The 26,549-nt window shown below is 39.8% G+C and overlaps 1 protein-coding gene across 9 annotated transcripts in view; it reads right to left on the reverse strand.

Moving 5' to 3' along the window:
- EML5 (EMAP like 5) overlaps nt 1-17,164 on the reverse strand; it is a 184,474-nt gene extending 167,310 nt beyond the window's left edge. For 5 of the 9 annotated variants that reach the window (XM_053889692.1, XM_019461971.2, XM_019461970.2 and 2 more), the window contains exon 1: nt 16,853-17,161. In XM_053889692.1, the coding sequence (XP_053745667.1) occupies nt 16,853-17,049 (197 nt within the window). In that variant the 5' untranslated portion in view covers nt 17,050-17,161. Of the gene's footprint in view, nt 1-16,852 lie in introns of all 9 variants that reach the window. The other 4 variants (XM_053889695.1, XM_053889696.1, XM_053889697.1 and 1 more) reach the window with 2 other exon arrangements.
- Nucleotides 17,165-26,549: the final 9,385 nt, after the last annotated feature.

A 26,549-nucleotide genomic window follows, 5' to 3' on the forward strand; every position in this document is an offset into this window, starting at 1 on the left:
TTTAGCCCAGGGTCTGCTGTTTGATAGTCCTGTTTTATTCGATGGGTTAAAATTCAATACTATCATTATTTATCTTGTAGCTCAAATTGTTGCATCTTTGACCTTCAGGAGATCCTTCAGGTTGGCTCCCTTATTTTTTCAACAAGCCAACATCTGTTTTGCATTGACCTACTTTGAGGAACCACAATATATTCCAGGCTCATCTAGCATTTTTCCTGCTCCAGCCCTGTAATTAACTACTTCTCTAGGAAGCCTTTTATTGGCAAATGGTATTTAGAGAACAAGACCTGGACAGCAGAGGTGGCCATTGTTATTGGAGTGTTATTCCTTCTAGGCTGCAGACAGAGCTGAGAAATATATGTAGTGTACTAACCCATGTATATACACATGGCTATATTATGTATCTTTGGGTGTATATATCTAAAAACCATGAGTTCATATTGATACATCTGATTCTAATCCAAAACCACAGGGTTCATTGAAGACTTCTTTATGTATAACTTCTTCCAAGAGTGAGAAATTAGTCTTTCATAACCTCAAGTCTATTTAAGTATGATATACACAAAGTTGTTTCAGAATTGCTAGCCCTGTAGGAAACAATTTTACTAACTAGGTTATAGCATTATCTATAGTTCTTTTTGTTTTTATTCTTACAGTATTCAATCAAGATACTGCTTTCATAGGTTTTTGTTGTTTTTTGTTTGTTTTTGGTTAAGGTGCTCCCTGCTCAGTGCTCAGTGATAAGGAGGAAAGAGCTTATAAAACTGTAGGTAGAATTTGTTTTTCTCTTTTTACTTACAGTTATTTTACAGTCTTGGTATTCTCTGCTTAAGTAATGGCAAGGCTAGGACTTTGCATAGAAACTGCATACTTGTGAAGTGATTTTGAATTATTTGGGGATGACACTCTGGAAGGTTACTTACTACATATCCACCACTGTCTTCGGTTACCTGGAAGTCTAAAGTTTTAATTCTATATTATTTATTCATATTAATTTTATTATAATTTTATATTATTTATTTATAATTTTCCTTACGTTATCCTTTTTATGCCCTATTTCCTATACTTTAATAGAAATTTTATAGTGTTAGCTTTGGTGTTTAAGGTATATAACCTAATTTGACTTACATTTTGTATATGGTGAGGTTCATTTTTTTCCCCATGTGGATATTCATTTGTTCTTAATATTGTTTCTTGAAAAGACTATCTTTTAAGCATATTTTATGTGCTAACAGGAATCAACTTAGAAGAATCATCAACAATACTGATATAGGTGACCAGGGAGAAACTCTGGAGCAGGCAATGAGATCTGGAGCAGGATCTCATTCACACATGGAGGGATTACTATGAGATAGGAGCGGGATGTACTGCTGATGGGTAGGTAAAATCTGACAGTTCTGATGGTTCCAATTTTTTTTTTGAAGTGACAATGCTGATTTATTCTGGAATATCTACCATAATCACAACTCCTATTTGTACCAACTAACACCCCCATAAGTAATTAACCTTAGACTACTTTTAACAATCTCACATCCTTAATTCACTGTTCAGATACTAATTTCCAAGCAATCAAATTCATCAGCATTACTAAACAGCTAAGGAACTTTCCCTCCTCACAAAGATTTATTTCCTGGAGTATAGCATTAAAAAATAAAGAATCTGTAAATGACAAAATACTAAAAATGGATTTCTACTCATGGCTGCAGGCACTTTCATCTCAGACCATATAATATAAGGAACAGACAGAAATCTGAACCACCTTTATTGTTACTAGAAGCCTATATTGAGATAAAGCCGCCCCAATGAGTGGGTCTGTTTGCCAGCTTAGAGCTGGACATACCAGGTAAGCAGATGAAAATACATGACTCCACTGTGCTAATGTTCTTTGACCCAGGCTGTGCAGCTGCCTACAAAAAATGTGAACTCCACAGCAAGTTCTCCAGCTTCAATATCTTCTGGTTAATGTTTCCATACTAGTTAATGATAGTCAGGACTAGAACCCAGGTTGTCTCCCAATGCAGTGTTCTTTCTCTGCTAGAATAACCTTGTCATGGATCTGAAAAAGGATGTTGGAAATTTGCAACTGCACAGGTGGAAACATCTGAATGAAAGAGCTCTAGGCCTTGGAACTTATTTTCCTGCTACATTATACCCTGGGCATCTGGATTCTCAGTCCAGGCCAGCTCCAATTTTTTTTTCTTTCTTTTTAAAAAAATTTTTTTTTAAGTTTATTTATTTTGAGAGAGAGACAGAGAGACAGAGAGGGTGAGCGGGGGAGGGGCAGAGAGAGAGGAAGTAACAGAATCCCAGCTGGCTTCACTGTTAGCACAGAGCCCAGCATGGGGCTCGAACTCACAAACCATGAGCTGAAAGACGTTTAACCAACTGAGCCACCCAGGTGCCCCTCCAATTTTCTTAATAAGAAAGAAAGCATGAGTATTTTCCTAGTATTCTTGGAGTCAATATTACAGTTAAGTTGTATTCCACATATTGCCTAGTATATTGCTGAACATATACTGGAACTCAAAAACACTTATAGATGAGACAGCTCAGAAACAGACCCTCATAAATATAATCAACTGGTATTTGACAAAGGAGCAAAAGCAAAACAATGGAAAAAGAAAGTCTGTTCAACAAATAATGCTAGAACAAATGGACAACTGCATGCAAAAAGTGAATCTAAACAAAGACCTTACATCCTTCACAAAAATTAACTTAAAATGGATAATAGACCTAAATACAAAACATAAAACTATAAAATTACTAGAAAAAAACATGGGAAAATACCTAGATGACCTCAGTTATGGTGATGCCTTTTTAGATACAACACCATATACGTGATAAATGAAGTAATAATTGATAAACTGGACTTACTTAAAATAAAAAACTTCTGCTCTGTGAAAGACAATGTCAAAAATATGTGAAGACAAGCCACAGATGGGGAGAAAACATTTGCAAAAGACACATCTGATAAGAACTGTTATCTAAAACAAAGACTTCTTAAAATTCAACAATAAGAAAATAAAGAACTCAATTACTAATTAGGCCAAAGACCTTTTTTTCCCCTTAAGTTTATTCATTTATTTGGAGAGAGAAAGAGCACGTGAGCAGGGGAGAGGTTCAGAAAGAGAGGGAAGGAGAGAATCCAAAGCAGACTCGGTGCTGTCAGAGAAGGTAGGCCATAGACCTTAACATACCCCTCATCAACGAGGGGTATACAGATGGGAAATAAGCATATGAAAAGATGCTTCACATCATGTCATCAGGGAAATGCAAATCACAAGACACCACTACACGTCTATTAGAATGGCCAAAATCCAGAACACTGACAATACCAAATGCTGAGGAGGATGAGCAACAGAGACTTTCATACATTGCTGGTGGGAATGCAAAAATTGTACAACTTTGGAAGACAGTTTGATGGTTTCTTACAAAACTAAACATACTGTTAACATATAATCCAGCAATTGTGTTCCTTAGTGTTTACCCAAAATAGTTAAAAACTTTTGTCTACCCAAACACCTACACATAGATGTTTGCAGGAGCTTTATTCACTGTTGCCAAAACTTGGAAGATGTCCTTCAGTAGGTGGATGGATAAATGGTACGTCCAGACAATGGAATATTTAGCACTAAAAAGAAATGAGCTATCAAGCCATGAAAACACATGAAGGAGACTTAAATGCATATTACTAAATGACAAGTCCATCTGAAAAGGTTACGTACTGTATGATTCCAACTACATGACATTCTGGAAAAGGCAAAACGACATTACCTGTTGTGGGTGGTAGAGCTAGGGAGTGAACAGGCAGAGCACAGAGGATTTTTACGGCAGTGAAAATATGTTATTATAATGATGGATGTCACTGTACATTTTTGTCCAAACCCATAGAATATATAACACCAAGAGTGAACCCTAAGGTAAACTATGGATTTGGGGTGATTATGATGTGTCAATGTATATTCATCCTTGGTAAAAAGTGTACCATTCTGGTGAGTGATGTGGATATTGGGGAGGCTATGCATGTGTGGGGCAGGGAATATATGAGAAATTTGTACCTTCCTTTCAATTTTGATGCAAACCTAAAACTGCTCTAAAAACACAAAGACTTTTTAAAAAGGAATATATGTATCTAAAAGGCTTAAAAGAAGGGGCACCTGGCTGGCTCAGTCAGTACAACATGTGACTCTTGATCTCGGGGTCATGAGTTTAAGCCCCACATTGAGCATAGAGCTTACCAAAAAAAAAAAAAAAAAAGGCTTATAACACCACAAAATTCTTAATTTATTTTTCTTCTGGGATGGACAGCTCATAATGTTGGATTGGCAAACAGGAAGTTCTGATTGTAGGAGTTGTTAACTCAGATTTCACTCTAAAAGTTACCTTGTTATTCACAACTGGGGGGAGAATATCTGGTTTTACTTTAATCCAGAGGCTGGGGAAAATAGGGATAAAGCAGAGAGACAGATGGGACATGAAGTGAGAATTCTGGATTATATCATTGCTATGGATGGATGGTGTCAACATCTTGACGGAGCCCAAAAAAGGGAGAGATCATTGTCATGGACGCTTAAAAGCATGGAATATGAGGCATAACAGAGAGTAGTACCTAATTGAAATTAAAGAACCAGAAATAAATTGGGGTGCCAATTTAAAATACATATTAGGGGCGCCTGGGTGCCTCAGTCAGTTGAGCATCTGACTCTTGATTTTGGCTCAGGTCACGATCTCACAGTTCCCGGGATCAAGCCATACGTTGGGCTCTGCACTGACAACATAGAACCTGCTTGGGATTCTCTCTCTCTCCCTTTGCCTCTCGTCGGCTCGCTCTCTCCCTCTGTCAAAATAAACTTAAAAAAATAATAAAACACAGTAGTATTATCTCCAGATTACAAGATGTGGGTAAATATTTTTCTACACCTTTCAATTTCCTATAATCGTATTCTATAGTGTATATCACTAATTTTAAAAACATAACAACAACTCGTTGAGGGAGGCGCCTACCAAGCCTCTCATACTCTTATTTTTTAAGTTTATTATTTTGAGAGTGACAGAAAGTGTGTGTGAGCAGGGGAGGGGCAGAAGGAGAGAGAAGAAAGGAGAGAGGAGAGGGAGGGAGACAGAGAAAGGGAGGGAGACAGAGAAAGGGAGGGAGGGAGGGAGGGAGGGAGGGAGGGAGGGAGGGAGGGAGGGAGGCAGGCAGAGGGAGAGAATCCCAAGCAGGCTCCACACTAAGTATAGAGCCCAACACAGGGCTTGCTCTCACAACCTGTGAGATCCTGACCTGAGCTGACATCGAGAGTTGGATGTTTAACCAACTAAGGCCACCCAGGTGCCCCCTCATACTCCTTATCAAGTCACCCTCACTCTCTTACACAGTCTCTTTGGGGTTACAAATATTACCCTTTCCAAGTGCATGCCATCTGAATCTAACATCCAGGTTACCGGTAATATTTCTTACCATGCTAGTAGTGCCACCTTTGCTAAATAACATTGTCCACAAGTTAATAATTAGAAAAGTCACATTGCAACCAAGTAATGATGACTAATCTATAGAGTCTGTAGTTAGTCATCACCTATGTTACAAGACTTAGAATGGCCTTTCACTTTCCACTCCTGGTTGGGGTATTACGCCTTGCACCCTGATCAACCACCTGTAAAAATATGGACACTGAGGTGGTTAGACTTGGTTACATCATCATCTTGTGGCTAATTTAAATAATATCACGAGCAACATCATTCCAAGCAAAAACTGCAAAATTCTTAAGAGGAACTGCCTGTGGCAATTTTAATTATGCTCCACAGACTGAAATAAATATGTAATGAGAGCTTCTCCACCAGAGGCAGTGGTGTCTAGTACTGTATCTCCTAAGAAAGTCAGTCTCCCACAGAATTGAAAAGAGATTCCAATGGATTTGAAGCAGAAAATGGTTGTCCTCTTTGTTGGAGGTGAACTAGGTACATGATTCACAGGAAGAGCAGGAGCATTTCCTTGACAAGGAAGCTGCGCAGCTCAGTTCTTCTGATTTGGGGAATAGGCTATGTACACTTCTCTTGCCAACAATTTATTTCTGGTTCTTTAATTTCAATTAGGTACTCTCTGTTATGCCTCATATTCCATGCTTTTAAGCATCCATGACAATGATCTCTCCCTTTTTTGGGCTCCGTCAAGATGTTGACACCATCCATCCATAGCAATGATATAATCCAGAATTCTCACTTCATGTCCCATCTGTCTCTCTGCTTTATCCCTATTTTCCCCAGCCTCTGGATTAAAGTAAAACCAGATATTCTCCCCCCAGTTGTGAATAACAAGGTAACTTTTAGAGTGAAATCTGAGTTAACAACTCCTACAATCAGAACTTCCTGTTTGCCAATCCAACATTATGAGCTGTCCATCCCAGAAGAAAAATAAATTAAGAATTTTGTGGTGTTATAATGAATTGAGCCTGCGTATGGACTCCAATCTTTTGTCCCATGCCTATCCCCTCATTCTAGTACTCAAGCAACACCAAGAAGTTAGTGTTTTTCCCCTATGCTTACTACCTCAGATGGATATGCATGCCAGTGTCTTAAGACAGGCACTATATTTCACTTGACGTTTTAACAATCCAATTCACCTTTAAATTACACTGGCCAACAGATGGTAATACTTTAGATAGGAAATCCAGGAGCTATGAAGGCCTTGGTACCCATTCTTGCAGTCTTTGGCCAATATGGTGATGCCATGAGCTACCTGTAATTAGAACATTTACCACAGTAACCAAAGCAGCTTGTTTAGGCTGGTTAGGTGTAACCCCTTGCGAGTGTGCTATGCTGTCTCAGAATACTGATCCATACTGAGACACAATGCAGAACTTGCTGGCCTTACAGACTGAAGCCAGTCTGACTGCTCTTTAGTGGCTGCTTTATGCTTGGTTAACAGCAACATGTGGTCTCAAGCCCTTCAAAACACAGCATTCCACTACTTTTCTGACTGGACATGTACCTATTGTGTTATCTGAACTGTCTATGCAAATACATCCACTTTAGAATTTCACAGGGTAGGGATGATCTGTCCTTTTGATGTATTTATACGTCCTATCAAATATTAACATATTTGGTTTATTTCTGAGTGCAGATTCTGGCTCCAAAATGGAATTTATTAATGGACAATCTTGGTCTTTCCGTGGCCCAAATTACTCAGGCAGACCCACTGCAACTGTTCCTGGAGTCTGTTGAAATCACCATCTGATACATCATCTTGATACATCCAGGATGCACATAACTTTGCCCATTAAGTAAAGCTTTCAGGTCCCCAGTGAGTGAGCATTTTTCTGGACTGATGATGTATGATATCTTCCTTTTAATGTTTTAAGTCCCTGATGATACTGACCAGATCCATCAATAAACAGAAAACCATACTGAGGACTGCTTTTTTTCCCCCTTTTTTTTTTTTTGGTAATCTCCAAACATAGAGATTTATGCTGTCCAGCATGGGAGGTCCTTAGGCAACAAGTCAGGAGGTTTTTTGTTTTCTTTTGTTTTTTAATTTAAATTTTGGTTAACATACAGTGCAATATTGGTTTCAGGAGAATTCAGTGGATTCATCACTTACGTACAACACCCAGTGCTCATCACAAGTGACCTCCTTAATAACCATCACCATCTAGTCCATCTCCCACCCAATTTTCTCCATCAACCGTCAGTTTGTTCTCTACTGTAGTCCTCTAAGGGTCTCTTGTGGTTTGTTTTCCTCTCTCCTCTTCCCCGCCTTCCCATTTGTTCATCTGTTGTTTTTTTTTAATGTTATTTATTTTTGAGAGACAGAGCATGAACAGGGGAGGGGGAGAGGGAGATACAGAAATCTGAAGCAGGCTCCAGGCTCTGAGCTGTCAGCACAGAGCCTGATGCGGGACTCAGACCCATGAGCCGTGAGATCATGACCTCAGTCGAAGTTGGACACTTAACCGACTGAGCCACCCAGGCACCCCTCATCTATTTTGTTTCTTATATTACACATGACTTAAGTCGCATGTTATTTCTCTTTCTCTTATTTCACTTAGCATAATGCATTCTAGGTCCATATCATCGCAAATGGCAAGATTTCATTCTTTCAATGGCTGAGTAATATTCCATTTTATATATATGCCACATCTTCTTTATCCATCAGTCAGTGGACTCTTGGGCTCTCTCCATAGTTTGGCTATTGTTGATCATGCTGCTATAAACAATCGGGTGCAAATGCCCCTTCAAATATGTATTTTTGTATCCTTTGTATAAATACTTAATAGTGCAATTGCTGGATCATAGGGTAGTTCTATCTTTAACTTTGAGGAAACTCCACACTGTTCTCCAGAGGGTCTGCACCAGTTTGGATTTCTACCAACACTGTAAGAGAGTTCCCCTTTCTTTTCATCCTCACCAACACCTGCTGTTTCTTGAGTTAATTTCAGCCACTCTTACAGGTATGAGGTGTATCTCCTTGTGGTTTTGATTTGTATTTCCCTGATGATGAGTGGTGTCGAGCATCTTTTCATGTGTCTATTGGCCATCTGGATGTCTTCTTTGGAAAATTGTCTATTGATGTCTTCTGCCCATTTCTTAACTGGGTTATTTGTTTTCTGGGTGTTGAATTTGGTAAGTTCTTTATAGGTCTTGGATGCTAAACCTTTATCCAATATGTCATTTACAAAGATCTTCTATTCCATAGGCTGCCTTTTGGTTTTGTTGACTGTTTCCTTTGCTGTGCAGAGGCTTTTTATCTTGAGGAAGTCCCAATGCTTCATGTTTGCTTTTGTTTCCCTTGACTTCAGTGACGTGTCTAGTAAGAAGTTGTTCCAGACGAGGTTAAAGAGGTTGTTGCCTGTGTTCTCCTCTAGGGTTTTGGTAGTTTCTTTTCTCATACATAGGTCTTTCATCCATTTTCAATTTATTTTTGTATATGGTGTAAGACAGCGATCCATTTTCATTCCTCTGCACATTTCCATCCAGTTTTCCCTGACACCATTTGCTAAAGAGACTGCCTTTTTCCATTGGATATTCTTTACTGCTTTGTCAAAGATTAGTTGGCCATACATTTGTGGGTCCATTTCTGGGTTCTCTATTTTGTTCCATTGATCTATGTGTCTGTTTTTCTGCCAGTACCATACTGTGTTGATGATTACAGTTTTATAATACAGCTTTAAGTCCAGAATTGAGATGCCTCCAGCTTTGGTTTTCTTTTTAACATAATTTTGGCTATTCCGAGTCTTTTCTGGTTCCATACAAATTAAAAAAAATTTTGTTCTAGCTCTGTGAAGAATTCTGGTGAATTCTAGTGAAGAATGCTGGAGTTATTTTAATAGGAATTGCATTGGGTAGTATTGGCATATTAACAATATTTATTCTTCTAACCCATGAGCCTGGAATGTTTTTCCATTCCTTTGTGTCTTCTATTCTTTCATCAGCTTTCTTTATTTTTCAGCGTACAGATCTTTTATCTCTCTGGTTAAGTTTATTCCTAGGTATTTTATGGGTTTTGGTGCAACTGTAAATGGGATAAATTCCTTGATTTCTCTTCCTGCTGCTTCATTATTGATGTATAGAAATGCCACAGATTTCGGTACATTGAGTTTATATCCTGCGACTTTGCTGAATTCGGAGTACAGATCTTTTACCTCTTTAGTTAGGTTTATTCCTAGGTATTACTGTTTTTGGTGCAACTGCAAATGGGATCAATTCCTTGATTTCTTTTTCTGCTACTTTGTTATTGATTTATTGAAATGTAACAGATTTCTGCAAACTGATTTTATATCCTGCAACTTTGCTGAATTCAACTATTAGTTTTAGCAATTTTTTGATGGAGTCTTTTGGGTTTTCTATATAGAGTATCACGTTGTCTCCAAATAGTCAAAGTTTGACTCCTTCCCTGCCCAACTGGATGCTTTCTGTTTCCTTCTGTTGTCTGATTGCTGTGGCTAAGACTTCCAGCACTATGTTAAATAGTAATGGTAAGAGTGAAGAGGTCTGAAGTTTTTAAAGGGATTTCAATATCTAGCAACTTATCCACATTGTTATATGTAATAGTAAGTGAATAAATAATAGTAAGTGAATAAATCTGACCAGACCTTAAGTTTTTTTCAGGTTGACTTCCTAGCCCACCAGCTAAACATGGATTACTACTATATTTAGAACAGTGGTTTTCAACTCTGGTTGCATTAGAATCATCTGGGAAGCTTAAAATTTTTAAACAGAAGCAAACAACAACAAAGAAACTATACTTCGGAGCTATCCTAAACAAATTAATCAGAATTTGCAGGGATGAGACTCAGTCATTGGTGGTTTTATTATGTTTGCTTTGTTTTTTGACTGTCCAAGTGATTCTAATATGTAGCCAGGGCTGAGAATCAGGAATCTAGAGCAGTGTTTTCAAACTTAAACTACATCAGTATCATCTGGACGTGACTAAAATGGACTGCTGAGTCTTACCTAAAGTTCCTGATTAGGTAAGAATGAAGCCTGAGAACTGTAGTTCTAACAAGTTTTCAGGTGAGGCTAATGCTGCTGGTTAAAGGAACACACTTTGAAAACCAATGATCTAGAGCATGCTTTTCAAATTTTAATATGTTCACATACTACCTGAGAATGTTAAAATACAGAGCCTAGGGGCACCTGGGTGGCTCAGTCGGTTAAATGTTTGACTTCTGCTCAGGTCATGATCTCATGGTTCCTGGGTTCAAGCCCCATGTTGGGCTCTTTGCTGACAGCTCAGAGCCTAGAGCCTGCTTCAGATTTTGTGTGTGTGTGTGTGTGTGTGTGTGTGTGTGTGTGTGTGTGTGTGTGTGCGCGCGCGCGCGCGCCCCTCCCCTGCTCGTGCTCTCTCTCTCAAAAATAATAAACATTAAAAAAAAAGAATAGTCCCTGGCAAATAACAGGTACTCAATAAATATTTGCTGAAAGAATAAGTAAACCAAGAAATACCTATGTCTACACTAAGATGTGTCCCAAACGCCACTGAAGAAAGTGTCTTAAGAGGTGAGAGTGACCAACTGTGGCAAATGATGATGATAAATCAAAAGATGAGAACAGAGAACCAGCCACTGAATGTGGCAATGTGGACATCATTGGTGACCCTGACAAGGGCTGCTACGGTGAAACAGAGAAGAGCCAGGACTGAATGGCAGAAAAAGAACTGAAGATAGCGAGTACAAATACTCTTTCAAATATTCTCTTAACACGAGACCACTGCATATGATATTACCTATTTCCATAATGCTACACCTTCACTCATTTCTTCTGATGACATGTCCTCCTGTTTTCCTTAAAGACCCAGTTTAGGTAATATATTCACTAGGAAACATCACTGTGAACTGTTATGTCCCCATGTGCATACCAGATTACATGTACACCAATGCTACCCCTAGTACACGTAGTATTTTAAGTAATTCTTTAATTGACTGTGTCTTTAAACTCTGACTATCTTAAGACAGGACCTTTACACAAAACTAAGGCTCAATAAATACAGGTACTCCCGCTTTTTGAAAGTTCATATTACACCACCTCTCTCTCACAAAAGACCTACACTAGTACCTGTTTCCGCTAACTGAAGAAATCCGAAAAGGAGTTCAGCTTTTACAAAAAAGGCAAGAAGCAAAACAGCATTCAGTGTTTGTTTTACTGCAAGCTGTTACAGAGCATGTACCCCAACCAGGGAGAGTGGCTCCACCAAGCTCCTTGCTTGGAACTACATTCAGCATCCTAGCATCAAGCTGTCATAGTTCTGAACTGTGACTGGGAGCATTTGTGCTTTATATCTCAATTTATCTTGTGCATCCATTAGCAAGATGTGTCCCAAGCATAGAAAAGCAAAGAGAAGTTATTCTCTTTGCTTCAGAAAAGAAAAGAGAAGTTATTTTTGGGATCTAGGAATGCACAAAAATTTTTCCATATAAATGAATGGTGACTGCTTCTTCACTTTATGTCATTCTGGCTTATAAAAGGTTTCATAGGAACATGCTACTTTCAGATAGCAGAGGAAACCTGTATTTCTTTGAGGTATGAAAAGGCCTTGAACAGTAAGTTCTTAATAGTTCTAAGAATTTATTATTCCATGTTTTCCTTAATTTATATCCAAAATATATTTTGTTAGTTCCCTGCATATTCAATGAGGCATTATAAAACAATAGTTATTATAATGCAAACCTAAAAATCTGACTTTTCCCTTAAGTAAACAATAAAGATACATTTAATTTACATTTATGATATCTTGAACTGTTATTCCAGATAATTCTTTTTAATTTTTTTCATGTTTTTTTTTAATTTTTGAGAGAGAGAGAGAGAGAGCGTGAGCAGGGGAGGGGCACAGAGACAGAGGGAGACACAGAACTCAAAAGCAAGCTCCAGTCTCCGTGCTGTCAGCACAGAGCCCAATGCAGGGCTTGAACTCACGAACTGTGGGATCATGCCCTGAGCCAAAGTCAGACACTCAACTGACTGAGCCACCCAGGTGCCCCCAGATAATTTCACCTTTCTCTGAAAACATCTCTTAATGTTATCCCTTAAACTATGCAGTGTTTGTAAAACAACCATAAATATTTTTATATTCAGAGACATAACATGAAATCTTACAGAATAGAATTATACTGTCTGTGAAAGTTAAACTCACCAAATTCTAGTAACTTAAACACAGGGACATTTTATGTCCTGTATATATTCTAGTGTATATTCTGTATACATTCTAATATTTTTGGAATTACTGCTTCTAAATATTACACAGTGCTTAAGAAAATTATGGTACCAGCTTTGAAGGGAGGGTTTATACTCATTTTTCAAATTGCTTTTTTGTTGAGAATTCTAGTCATGCATGTTTTAGGATACAGACTGGCAGTTTTCTTCCCAAACAGGATTATCTGGGGCACTTTAAAAAGATTTCCGGGCTCCAACTATATATAGAGGATTCTGACTTAGTGCACCTAAGGAAAAGTCTAGAAAATTGGCAAAAAGCTCTTTAAAGGATTCTGATAATCAGCCTGGTTTGAGAAATATTGACCATATATCTGAAAACACATAAGCAGACAACAGGTAGATTTGTAGTAATTCCTTCCTGACCTTAAAAAGTTGTATCTTAAACCCATGAAAAGGTACAAAAAAAAACCCTGATCCACCATAAAATGATCAGACATTCTGAACTGCTTTTCCAACAAGAATTTGACTTGTATTATTTAATTTCTTTTTTTTAATGTTTATTTATTTTGAGACAGAGAGAGAGAGGGGAGAGAGAATCCCAAGCAGGCTCTGCACTGTCAGCATTCAGCTCCATGGGGGGATCAATTTCACAAACCCTGAGATCGTGACCTGAGCTTAAGTCAAGAATCAAAAGCTTAACCAATTTAGCCATCCAGGCACCCCAAATAAATTCAATTTCTATACCATAAATACAGAGCTGTTAAAAACCACTTTTACTAGATTACGGTGAGGCTTGATCAGTTTTTCCTTTTCTCTCCCCTCCCCACACCCCCTCCCCAATCCATCAGAGTCCACTGCTCAGCCACCATTTGGGAGGGAAAGCTTTAAGGCCAGGCTTCTCCTCACTCACCAGGTTCTTATTGGTCACAGGTGGTCAGTTTCCTTTCTTAAGGACACCACCTACCACAATTGAAGGAAAGAGCTAATACACCTTTCATTTTGTCTAAAGAAAAAAAAAGTCATACTAGAAGCAATGAATAATTATCATTCTAAACTGCAACCATATAATATGGTACTCCCTTCAAAGTATTGGTCTCATCATCACCTTGTGAGATACTTTCACCATGTTTAGGAAAAAAAAAAAAAACTTCAATTATGTACCTAGAAAATATACAAACAATGGGCATAGGCTGTTCAATGTGGAGGTTCATGTGCACAAGAAAACCAGAATCAAGTAACAAAATGCACCAAGCTAACTATAGTCCATCAGTGAGTGGTCTTCACTGGTGATAAGTGATTTGAAAACTGTCAATAATATTCATTTCAAGAACAAACGTGACAAAAAGTGTTGGGAAGTAACTAGCAAAATAAAATTTTAAAGTCATTTCATCCTTTGGGAAGAAAACTGGGAAAAGTTTCAAAATATAGACCAAGCTATAGATGTGCTTCTTGTGCTAAAACTGGCAGTAGTCTAGAATATTTTATAATTATTTTATTTTATAATTTAAACCTGTAATAAACAGTTAACAGCTGGAGAATTTTATCATTATCATTTTAACTTGAGACACAGTAGGGAGGGAAAAAAAAGAAAGAAAAAGTGACCTTAAAATTCCTGTATTATTTTTTTTAAGATTTTATTTTTAGATAATCTCTACACCCAGCGTGGGGCTCAAACTTACAACCCTGAGATCAAAAGTCGCATGTTCTTCTGCCTGAGCCAGTCAGGTGCCCCTCCTATATGATTTCTGACAGTGAAATGAATTTCTACATAAATCTGTAGTACTAAAATAAATATAACTAAAGAATAAATTACAAGAGAAGTATATATACAGATATGGCAAAAAGAAGACAACCACAAGCAACACAGATAAAATAAGACAAGTCACATGGCAGAACCACTGGCCATACTAGATGTAGTAAAATGGTGAGAGAACTGGTTAGCACATGACAGACTGGTCATGAATCAGTCTTTACAATTACTATAGCACCTACGTTTTCAAAATCTAAGAAGAACAATCTGCTCATTCTGGAATAATCTTAGCCCCAGACTAAGTCCTAGTTGACCAATAAATTCTACACAAGTTTCAACCAAATATGGAAACTAAATATAGTAAAAACAGTATTGACTTTTTTATTACTAAACCTAACTTTGCAGGAACATTGTTTTCCACCATGTATCACGTTTATGAGTATTACATTTTCTGCTATGACATAATTGAAAAGTTACTGGAGTAGTTTCTATACTTCTGCTTCAAACATTGAATTGAAAACAAATTGAAAGGTTTGAAAATCTGTTGGATCTATTTCACAAGAATGATTTGTGTCATTATTGGCTGAAATAAAATTTCCAGAGCCCTTTCATTCACTGATGTTTATGTTATAATCTTGATACTGTATTAAATATATGCCACCAATTTCAAGATACTACATGATTCAGATTTTAGTACCCCACTGCAATTTTTGGGGAAACCTTCTTGTTAGAAATTATTTTAAGGATGAATCATTTGCATAAAATCATAAGCATGCATCCATTTATGGCAAAAATTAGTCAGATATATATATGTTTACTGAAACACAATTATAAAAACTCAGTGTGACATATAATATAGCTTTAATTGCTGCAGGATAAACACAACATCATTTATCCCTGTCAAATACACCATATGTAGTTTCAGAAGGCCTTAGTACCATCCTGCTCTCAACTACCAAGAAGTAAAAACAATAGAAGTGCACCATGAGAAGACCTCAAAATCCTTCACACCCATCACACCTACCGAATTCAACCCGACAAACATACTATCCGGAAGAAGGCTTCAGCTGAGGCTGCTTCAGCTAACTAAAGCTACCCTCCCTGTATTGTGAGAGACCCAACACAAGAAAAAAGAGAGAAAGCGGAAACTATTAGGGAAAACGACAAAGAACTGGGGCACATTCTACTCTTGGGGTGAATCACAAGCAACGAACAAAAATACCACCTCATTCCCTATTCCAGAATGTCAATTTCTGCTGTCCTTATCTTTACTCCATCTTGCTCTACCTTTAGGCCCCCTTTTCCCGTTTACAAACCACACAGGCACAGACATGCAAACTAGCAGTACAACTCTGTTATTTACAGAATTCAAGTGCCAGAGCATCTTGCCTACAAAACACCAAACCAAGCTACTGGATTTCAAATGCCCGATTTAAATCCTGTGGAACATAAAGAAGGGAGTATAACTTAGTAATCAAGTCAAATCACAGAATCTCTTGTTAAAAAAAAAAAAAAAAAAAAAAAAGCAGCAGCCCACAAACACATTCCCAGAATGTTTTAAAAGGTATTCTCCTGTCAAGGACAAAAATGCTGTGCTTGAAGCATAACCGATAGCCTAGGAGAATTTCTGCAGCTTTTAACTTTGTCGGAAAAGTCCTGCGGAGACACTGATTGGAAATTACATTTCAAATATACCGGCTCACTAAAATGTAAACAAGCATTGAAAACAGAATTACAATGCAAAAAAAAAAAAAGTGATTTAAATAAAAAACGCTAAATCTATTCAGGAGTCCTTGAGAGGAAATGAGAATTGGAAATCAGTAGACTCACTTTCAGCTGCTTGTTCAGCTGAACCCCACCCCCCCACCCCCCCCCACCAAAGTGCCCTTAGGTGTGCAGATTTTTAATTTCCAATGAATCACCTGAAGGCTGCCGGGGTTTCTCTTCTATCTGATAACAGGAGGCAGTGAAACCCGAACTAATCATTATGGCCAGGAGGTGAGTGCCCTCCAGGATGCTACTGGGGGCGCTTCCCAGGACCAGTATTTGAGAGCCCACAGCTTGCGGTGCCTTTATCAGTTTCCCATTAGGTAAAGGATTTCTCCCGGGCCCTCTCGGAATTCGTTTAATAAGAAATCTCTGACGGGATTTAAAGGAGTAAACCGCTACCAAAATAACCTTTTTGCAGTTTTCATAAATTCGAAGGAGGGAGAAGGGCACAAAGCCATAAAACCGAACGCCCGGTGGCTCCGCACCGACGCAAGGGAGAGACTCTAGAACACCGAGACGGAAAGGGGTTCGCCGGGTGTCACCAGGGTGGATCCGGGACAAGACACTGGTGGGTTTCCGTCCGGGGTGATGCTCCCTGCAGCAGCGGGTCACCGCACCCGGAATGACGCGCAAGTGCCAACTCCGCGAGCGGTTCGCACGGGCGACGGCCGCCCCCCTCCCCCGTACCTGATGATGTCGTCGCTGTGGCCCCGGTAGAACTTCTGCCGGTGCTCCCGCGGGCTGTACACCACGCCGACGCCGGCCACGAAGTACACGATCTCCTTGGCCGCCGTGTAGTAGAGGTTGTTGCGGCACTGGTGGCCCCGGTAGCCGTACACCCACTCGAGTCGCAGGTGGCAGTTCGGGGCGCTCCGGGCCGCCATGTCGGGGCGCCCACCCCGCCGCTCCGGCTTGGGCCCGCGGCAGCGGCAGGCGGCCGCGGCCCGGCCAAGAAAGCCCTCCCGCTGGCGGCCGGGACTTCCCGCCTGCCGCGACCTCTAAGCCGCGCCGGACAGGTGCATGTCGCTCCTTCTGGCCTCTGCCGCCGCCGCCTCAGCCCACGGGCGGGAGGAGAACCCTCGCCTCGCGGAACATTCTGAGGGCCGCGGGCGCCGCCGGCCGTCAAGTGGGGTGTCTCGCGCCCCTTCTCCCGCCTCAGCTCGGCTCGTCTCCGCAGCCCGCAGCGCCCAGGCTGTGAGCGGAGCCGAGCGAGGTTCCGCCCCCCGCCTTCACTCCTCAGCAGCCGCCCGCGCAGCCTGCTCCCCGCCCGGGTCACCTGCGGCGTTCGCGCCCGGCCGCGGCCTCTTTCCCCAGCCCGGCGGGCCCGCGCCGCGCGACCCCGAGCTGAGAAAAGCGGCGGCGCGGCCTCGCGCGGCCCCGCCCCCCGCCGCCGCCGCCGTCGCCGCCCCCGCCCGTTTCGCCCCGCCCTTCTCAACTGGGGACCGTAAGGGCACCGCTAGCTCCGGGGGACCTCAGCCGGGTCGCTCTTCCCCAGAGACTAGCACCCGAGCTTCCCCAGCCTCCTTCACGCGCTGAGCCCTTGCGAAGCTGCCCAGACCCCGCGCGGACCATCGGCGACCCTCCACCTCCTACTACTGGGAGTAGGGGAAGCGCCTGTCTCGAAAGGCCCTGTCTGGGCTATGTCTTTGCCTGGGAGAATCAACCCCAGGATGCTAATCTCATTTTTTCCCTGGTACTTAGCGCGTGTACGCGCGCGCGCGTGTTGTTTGTTTCTTACTGCTTCATGCTGCTCACTATACCAGACATTGGAGATAAAGCCTGACTTTCTAAGTGTACATTTTCTTATTTGTGCAGGTGACCTTAAAACTGATGTAGATCGTAAAATGACACACTAGGTCCGATTTCTTAATAAATAGCTATGGTACCTGAATTTATTTTTTAGTTCCTATTTTGCATACCAATAAACTGTTGATATTTCTTGCATTGTAGCAATGGTGAAGTAAGATGGCTTGAGTATTGTGATAATGGAGAATGTGACTGAAACAAAAATACTGGAAGCAATGAATTCCTCACTATGTCAGTTCCTCTCCTACTCAGTTTTCTAAGTGCCCCCCCCCTCACAGGATTACAATACTTGTAAAAATAATTTGAAATCCATACTTTTAAAGGTTTTAAGTGCAGGATGATAGCCACAAGGTTTATAACAAAAAAATACTAATATGAGTCCTCTATGTCTAAAAAATCAGTTTCGGTTTCCCTGGGAAATACCAAAACTTGAAAATCTGACAAGAACTATAATAAACTAGTATCCTTTCAAGAAATGTGTCTACACAAAGGTGTTTCCTATAGGGTACCTGTACCTTGGAATGGATGTTACCTGCTTCCTCTGCTTCTTCAAAGATGCAAATTACCAACTTGAGACAAGAGATACCTTTCCACCTTTTGGTTGTGACTTCTAGTATACAGGCAGGGAAACACCATCTCAGAGCAAGGAATTTACACAAAGTTCATGAAAAGTAAATTCTGAAGGTTGAGCAGATTTGTGAACTCCCCCAGAAAGGTTGGAAGTAAAAATCAAATGCCCTGTATTTCACGATATATATAGGGTAGTGAGGGAGTGTGATGCAGGAAAGAAACACTGTAAGGACTTCATAAAGTTTCTGACCTTTCAGAAGTCCTCAAGCTTGTTATTTTTGTTATTCTCAGTGATTAGCTATAAAACTTTTGTAATGAAATGGGCCCTTGTCCTAATTTCCAGAGCAGCCAAAAATTAAAAGGGAGTGGTGAACAAGCTTGGGGGGAAGTGGGCCTCACTTCACAGCTTGTTTTTGACTCAGATAACAACAATCTCAGCAGAAGGAGAAAAGGAATTCAGATTGAACACCTGCTGGAAAGAAAAGAGAACTCAGGCCTGAGAAGTGGCTCTGAAGCCATAAAAAGTCCTCTATGAGGTTCTCTGGACAAAGGCACATACAATTTCTCTTTATCACCTGTATTTGTTTTGTTTTTTGTCTTTTTCTTAGGAATATGTTTGCTAACTCACTAGTGAGTTCCCTGAAAACCCCTGTTGAGAAAAAGAAAAACTTGCTGATTATCTAAATTTAAGCAGTGAACTTAGAAAAGACGAAATATTTTCTCGCTCTATATTTGTGGTACATCAATTGCTAGTTCTATGTAATTTTTATGAGATGCAGCATGGTGAAGAATAAGAAGTACTTTGTTCCGATTCAGATTTTTCAGTACAATGTCTTATGGATCCCGTGTTACATATTTAAATACTCATATTAATAACAGATTTAAATAATTTATTTTTCCATTATCATATTTTCCATAACAATTTTTAATGACCCAAGGGTGGAGTGTGAAGCAAAAACATTCTTAATTAAAGCATCCTCAACTGACAACTGAAGACCAAATAGACAGTTGAGGCACAAAGATGGCTAAAAAAAAAAAAAGAAACCTTCATGGATATTACAGGAAAAAACCCAAACCTGATTAGTTCTTACTCCTACAACTTTATATAATCTGTTTTCACTAATATCACATCATAAAGCTTAATCAAGCTTGTATTACTAGATAAGATGCCACACCATCAGTAACTTTTGAAGGTACTACAAATAAGGATGCAAGAGAAAGACCGACCCCCAAAACTCTATACATCAACAAGTGGACATTTATTAAACATTTTAAATAAAAGCTCCCATGCCCTTTGGTAATCTATGTCACGAAACTTGAGTTCTTAGTATGGAGCTTTATATTCCAAATATTTGAAATATTTCTAAAATTAAAGTAAACAACAAATTACTTGCTGGCTAATGATTTGAACTACCCTCAGGTTTACAAAAGAAATATAAGGCAAAATATACAAAATACAGAAGTCAAAATTTATGTTAATCGTAGCTAGCTAATTCAGCCCATTTATGAATTATTTTCATATTTTAATAAGCTGTACGTAAATATATTTCTGTAACTATACCTTTAATTAACCTGTATAATTAACCTTTAATTAACCTATAATTAACCTGTACGTATAGAGCCTAACACAGTGCCTGGCACTACAGTAGACATTCCATACATTTCAGCCACTAAATATAAAAGAGAACACTTGTGTAGTCACAATAGGATTCTTCTTAGTTTTATCTTGAATTGTTGAAGCTTTTGAAAACTTGAACCTTCTTCTGATCCCCTATACCATATTTGTCAGCACTTCTGTGGCTGTATATGACAGAAACCCACTCAAAATGGCTTAAGAAAAGGAATTTTAATGCCACATAGGACTGAAACTGTAACTGGCATCAATGCATTTGGATCTTAGGGCTCAAGTGACGTGTTTGGAGCCAGGTCATCCATTCTGTTTTCCTTTGGGTTGACTCCATTACCAGACAAGCAAAATAGCTGCCAACAGCTCCAATTCTACAACATATTTCCTTAGCAGTCCCTATGGAAAGAGCTTTTTTTTTTTTTTTTTCAGTTCCCCTGGAAACTCCTAGACTTCAGCTCCATTGTCTCCGATTGGCTGAGTTTAGATACGTGCCCAACGCCTGGATCCATAGAGTAGTGCCAAGTGTGCTAAAACCATAGGAGGGGAGAATGGGAGAGGGTTAATGCTCCCAAGGAAAATTGAAGTCATTATTACCAGAATAAGAAGGAATGGAAGCCAGCAGTGGCTACCCAGGCTTGACTTGTTGCTTTAGTATTACCCAACATCCACTTACCTAACTAAATACACATGCAATCTAAATTTTTGAAAAATAACAGGTGTCTGGTAAATAAATGCATCTTTGAGACAAAACTTTTTCTAACAGATTGCCACCCAAATACCCTCCTCTAAAACAATTCTAGAGATAGGCCCAGATGCCAAAGCAACAGATTTTGTCCATCAGCAACCATATTTCAAATACTTGGCTAGATTTCACCTAAAGCCTCTAAAAACTGGTATATAATTCAAGTAAAAGTAGTCTCCAACCAAATTGTCTTCTACACTTGTACGCACCTTGCCATCTTCTTTTTTTTAATGTTTATTTTTTCCTGAGAGAGAGAGAGAAGGCAGGGCATGGGCAGAGAGAGAGAGGGACAGAGAGAGAATCCCAATCAGGTTCCGTGCTGTCAGCACAGAGCCCAATGCAAGGCTTGATCTCACAAACCGTGAGATCATGACCTAAGCAGAAAACAAGTCAGATGCTCAATTAATTGAGCAACCCAGCCCCCATATCCCTCCGCCATCTTCTTTTTCTGTTTTAACAACATTGGTATTCCTCCAGTTAGGTGGGTTGGAAAGCTAGGCATTTGTCTTTAGTTCCTTGCCGTTTCTCATCTTCCATACCCAGTTACCAACTCCTTTCTACTCTATTTTAGAAATATTTCTAAATTCCATTCCCATCTCTATATCCACACCCTCTCAATATCCATTGCCATAGTTCAGTTCGAATTCTAATTATCCATTCCCTAGATTCTGCAACCTTTGTTATCTGCAAAAATCATGGATCTGATCAGGCCACTCCCATGTCAAAAAATTTTTCTAGAAGCAACTTAGACATCTTAAGACTTGAAATGTCCTTATCCTATGACTCACTAATTTCTCACCTAGCTAACGGTCATAGCAAAATAATAATAATAATAATAATAATAATAATAATAATAATAATAAAATGCAGATCAAGATTCGTGCACCAAAATATTTCCGATGGCATAATTTAGAACAATAAAATTAAAGAAACCTAACTGTCCAACCATAGGGAAAACTTTAAGTAAAAAGATTCAGCCCATATGAAAAATATTATAAACCATTGAAAATTAGGTTTTCAAATAAATTTTGGTAACATTGGAAATTTCCTGTAATAGAATATTGAAAAAGATTTTTTAAATCAGGATTTAGAAAATGGAGAGAAAAGAAGAAAGAGGAAAGAGGGGTCATTTATTTGTCCAGCCCCCTCCTCTCCCACTGGTTGAGGCTTACCTCATGGTGGGTATGCCCACACTTCCATGTTGCATCACCCAGCTTCTTCTGTGATCTCTGGGCCATGGGCTCAGAGAGCCCCAATTCCCACAGAGTATCATAAAGGGGGCCCGATAGTAATTGCACACACAATGAGTTGCATTAAGGAGAGGAATTTCAACCAAGGTCAGAGATCCTAAGTCTATTATAATGGGCAATAAGCCTCTTTAACCCTTGTCCACAAGGGAGATGTGATCTTTACTATACTGGACAATAAATAAACCTGCCCTTTGCTCCAGAGAGAGAGATGCTGTCTTTATCTTCCAAGGTTGTTTACCACACAGACATCCCTGAGAAGCTGGTCTGGGACAAAGGCAGTCAGTGCCTCTGCAAACAAGATGTGCAAAAGCACAGGAGAACCATGAAATATTGTCTCCTAACATAGATCCACCTGGCAGCAGCCAAGTGCTTACTTCCTGAGTGCAAATGCTACCAAACCATGATCAACACATAAAATATATTTCTGCAGCAATTGCGAACATTGACTTAAGCAGGTTATGCAATATATTATTGTCAAAGACAAACTGGACACTAGTTAAAGCAGTGAGGACAGATTTTATCAATAATATTATTGCAGTAGGGAAGAGGGTTCAGCGTATACTGAACTCAACTTCCCTGAAATAAAAGGATAGAGAATTTTTTAATGTTTATTTATTTGAGAGAGAGAGAGAGAGAGAGAGAGAGAGGGAGAGAATGAGTGGGGGAGGGGCAGAAAGAGAGGGACAGAAGATCCAAAACGGGCCCTGTGATGACAACAGAGAGCCAGACGTGGGGCTTGAACTCATGAGATCATGAACTGAGACGATGTCGGATGCTTAACCGACTGAGCCACCCAGGTGCCCCAGGATAGCGATTTTTTAAAAGTGTGCGTGTGCTAAGGAAAAGGAATGGCAGGGTGTTAAGAGGCATTAGTCCATATAACTAGGACACCTGGCTTTGTCAAGTGGAGCTTATTTGGAGGAGAAATAAACTTCTATCTTAAAAAAAAATTTTTTTTAACCTTTACTTAGAGAGAGAGAGAGAGAGAGAGAGAGGCACAGCATGAGCAGGAGAGGGTCAGAGAAAAAGGGAGACACAGAATCCAAAGGAGGCTCCAGGCTCTGAGCTGTCAGCACAGAGCCTGATGCAGGGCTCAAACTCATAGACTATGAGATCACGGCCTGAGCCAAAGTCGGACGCTTAACCAACTGAGCCACCCAGGTGTCCCATTAAACTTCTATCTTTATGACAGGAGGTATCGGTACAAGTTGAAGCAAGGCAGGCACCAAAGTTAGTCCCTTATCCTCCATTTAATATTTATCATATTGAATTTTAGGAAATTATTTATGCAGATGCAGGGACTGAGGGTGAGAGTTGTCTCCCAGAATGCTTGCATTTCAAAGAGACAACTCTCCAGTCCTTGAGGAAATAATTTGGGGTGGTAGATTTACATCTCAAAGGGCAGAGAATGGACATATAATTGCAAGCTTTCTAAAGTAACTGCTCTAAGAGGGAGAACATGGCCCTATTACCAGGTGTTGGCTGGAACAAACAGTAAATACTGCTGGCAGCATTGAGCTTTCTCGGGCAGGCGTTTTAAGGGGGATGAGTAATTCTACAATCATGGTCTTAAACTATTAAAGCCATGCTAGAGTTTGTCAAGTCTCTTAGTGCAAAGATTTGGACGGCATAGTTACATGCCAAGTGTCCTGTGGTCCTCAGCACAGCAGTTGTATAACTAGCTACCATTAGGAAGTAAGATGCACATCTTAACATCAATCTGATAAAGAAAACGTGAGACCATTTTGCTCAATGAACTTTTAATAGAACACCTTCAAGGCCATAGATGCTTGCACAAATACTGAAAGATATTATTATATACAGTAGTACTGATTACTCTCTTTATTGTTGACTTGTTTCAAGGCGCTTCATGTTTGTAATGCCTTCAAATAGATCACCAAAACTTCCATTGTTCAAAAGCATGCCACAGGAAGAAAAAGGTTAAGAACCACTGCCATAATCATGGTGAAACATAAATGGAGCACCCATGTGTGAATCACTATGGTACTATGGAGGAGCGATCAAGGAAAATGAACCCACAGTCTGTGCTTTGAAAAATTTATGTTCCAAAGAAGAAAACAAGATAAAGACATAAGTACCTTTAAAAACAAGTGAAAATGTATGTTAATAAGTGAATTATATATAAATATATATATACATTTTTTAATGTTTTATTTTTGACAGAGAGAGAGAGAGAGAGAGAGAGAGAGAGAACGTGAGCAGGAGAGGGATAGTGAGAGAGGGAGACACAGAATCTGAAGCAGGCTCCAGGCTCTGAGCTGTCAGCACAAAGCCCAATGCAGGGCTCAAACCCACAAACCATGAGACCATGACCTGAGCTGAAGTCAGATGCTTAACTGACTGAGCCACCCAGGTGCCCCTATATACATTTTAATAGATCAAATACCGTACCTAAAAATTACAAAATAATCATAATCACGCTCTTATCAAAAGAGACTTTATTGAATTCTACTGATCAACACCTACTCTATTTTTTTATTTTTATTTTTAAATGCTTATTTATTTTTGAGACAGAGAGAGACAGAGCATGAACAGAGGAGGGTCAAAAAGAGGGAGACACAGAATCCAAAGCAGGCTCCAGGCTCCGAGCTGTCAGCACAAACCCGGATATGGGGCTCAAACTCATGGACCATGGGATCATGACCTGAGCCAAAGTCCGATGCTCAACTGACTGAGCCACCCAGGCACCCCACCTACTCTAATTTTAAAAAGAGATGTAAGAAAGATAAGAAACAAAAGTAGATTTACTATAGGTTGTGCAAAAAAATAAACTTAGCTGCCAAGTATTTATGAAAAGATTAGCCTGAAGCTGATTTTGATATAGGAGGACATTTCCTGGTAAGGCAGCCACAGTCTGGTTGTAGATACCACAGTTCCAGAAAGAAGAGATATGATAATTGGAGCTAAAAAGAGATAAAGCCAGGATGTATAAAAGACAGGAGTAAAATACCATATATATTTCAAAGCCACAGAGTTTCCTATAGCAGGAAAGTACTTTAATCAGCAAATAAAACACTATCTCTAAGCAGTATCTTTACATTTTACATTATTTTGTTCTATGCACCCTATGAGATTCAATAAATATTTGATTTACATATTATGTAGCCCTTTAAAACTATACCTTACTTTAAAACTAAACTAAATGTTTCTGAATATAGATTTGCTGGTAATTTATTTCACGATATAAGGCCACGTAATTAAATGTGACTAAATAAGCTAATGTAAAATTTCTTTTGAATTACAACTTACCTCCATCTAATACAGTGTAGAGAGGTCACTTTCCAGTGCCCTTTCTATAACCAAATACAAAATACTGGCATATCACTGAGTAGTTCGAATCTTATTTACTCTCTTATTTGTGGTTCCTTCTAGTACATTCTGGTTTATCTTCAAGAACTCAAAGTCTTCAATATGCAGAATATAAACATTGTAGGATCTGAACTATATGTTGCTTAAATATTAGTTTTTGCAAATCTCATTAAAATTACTCCCCCTACCACCACCAACACGAACTTGAAATTCTCCAGAGGCTTCCTACTGTTTTATTTTTATTTTTATTTTTTTTAATTTTTTTTTTCAACGTTTTTTATTTATTTTTGGGACAGAGAGAGACAGAGCATGAACGGGGGAGGGGCAGAGAAAGAGGGAGACACAGAATCGGAAACAGGCTCCGAGCCATCAGCCCAGAGCCTGACTCGGGGCTCCAACTCATGGACCGCGAGATCGTGACCTGGCTGAAGTTGGACGCTTAACCGACTGCGCCACCCAGGCGCCCCCCTACTGTTTTAAAAGACAGACCAAATCCTTAACTAGGCCAGGAAGCCCACTAGGGACTGGCTCCTATTTCTCCACCTTCATTTCACACCCTCTCCCACTCTCTTGGCCCTCCTGCCACCCTAGACTTCTTGTTTTCTTTTGTTTCCTAGAACAAGTCATGTTACCTTGCCACAGGGCTTTTCTATATGCTGATCTTCCTCTAGGCCCTTCATCTGGTTGACTGGTACTCTGTAGTCATTCCTGAGTCGATTCCTGAATAGCCTGAGGACATCACTCCTCTTCTTATACACTCTTATAACACCAGTTATAATACTTTGATAATACTTATCAAAGTCATGGGCACCTGGGTGGCTCAGTCGGTTAAGCATCTGACTTCAGCTCAGGTCATGATCTCACTGCTCATGAGTTCGGGCCCCGTGTCTGGCTCTGTGCTGACAGCTCAGAGCCTGGAACCTGCTTTGGATTCTGTGTCTCCCTCTCTCTCTGCGCCTCCCGTGTGCCCACTCTCTGTGTGTGTGTCTCTCTCTCAAAAATAAATGTTAAAAAAGTTTTTTAAAGACTTATCAAAATTGTAATTTTACACCTACTTGC

The sequence above is a fragment of the Panthera pardus genome, unplaced genomic scaffold (genome assembly GCF_024362965.1).
Source record: "Panthera pardus isolate Hobbes unplaced genomic scaffold, ASM2436296v1 HiC_scaffold_24, whole genome shotgun sequence".
NCBI lineage: Eukaryota > Metazoa > Chordata > Mammalia > Carnivora > Felidae > Panthera > Panthera pardus.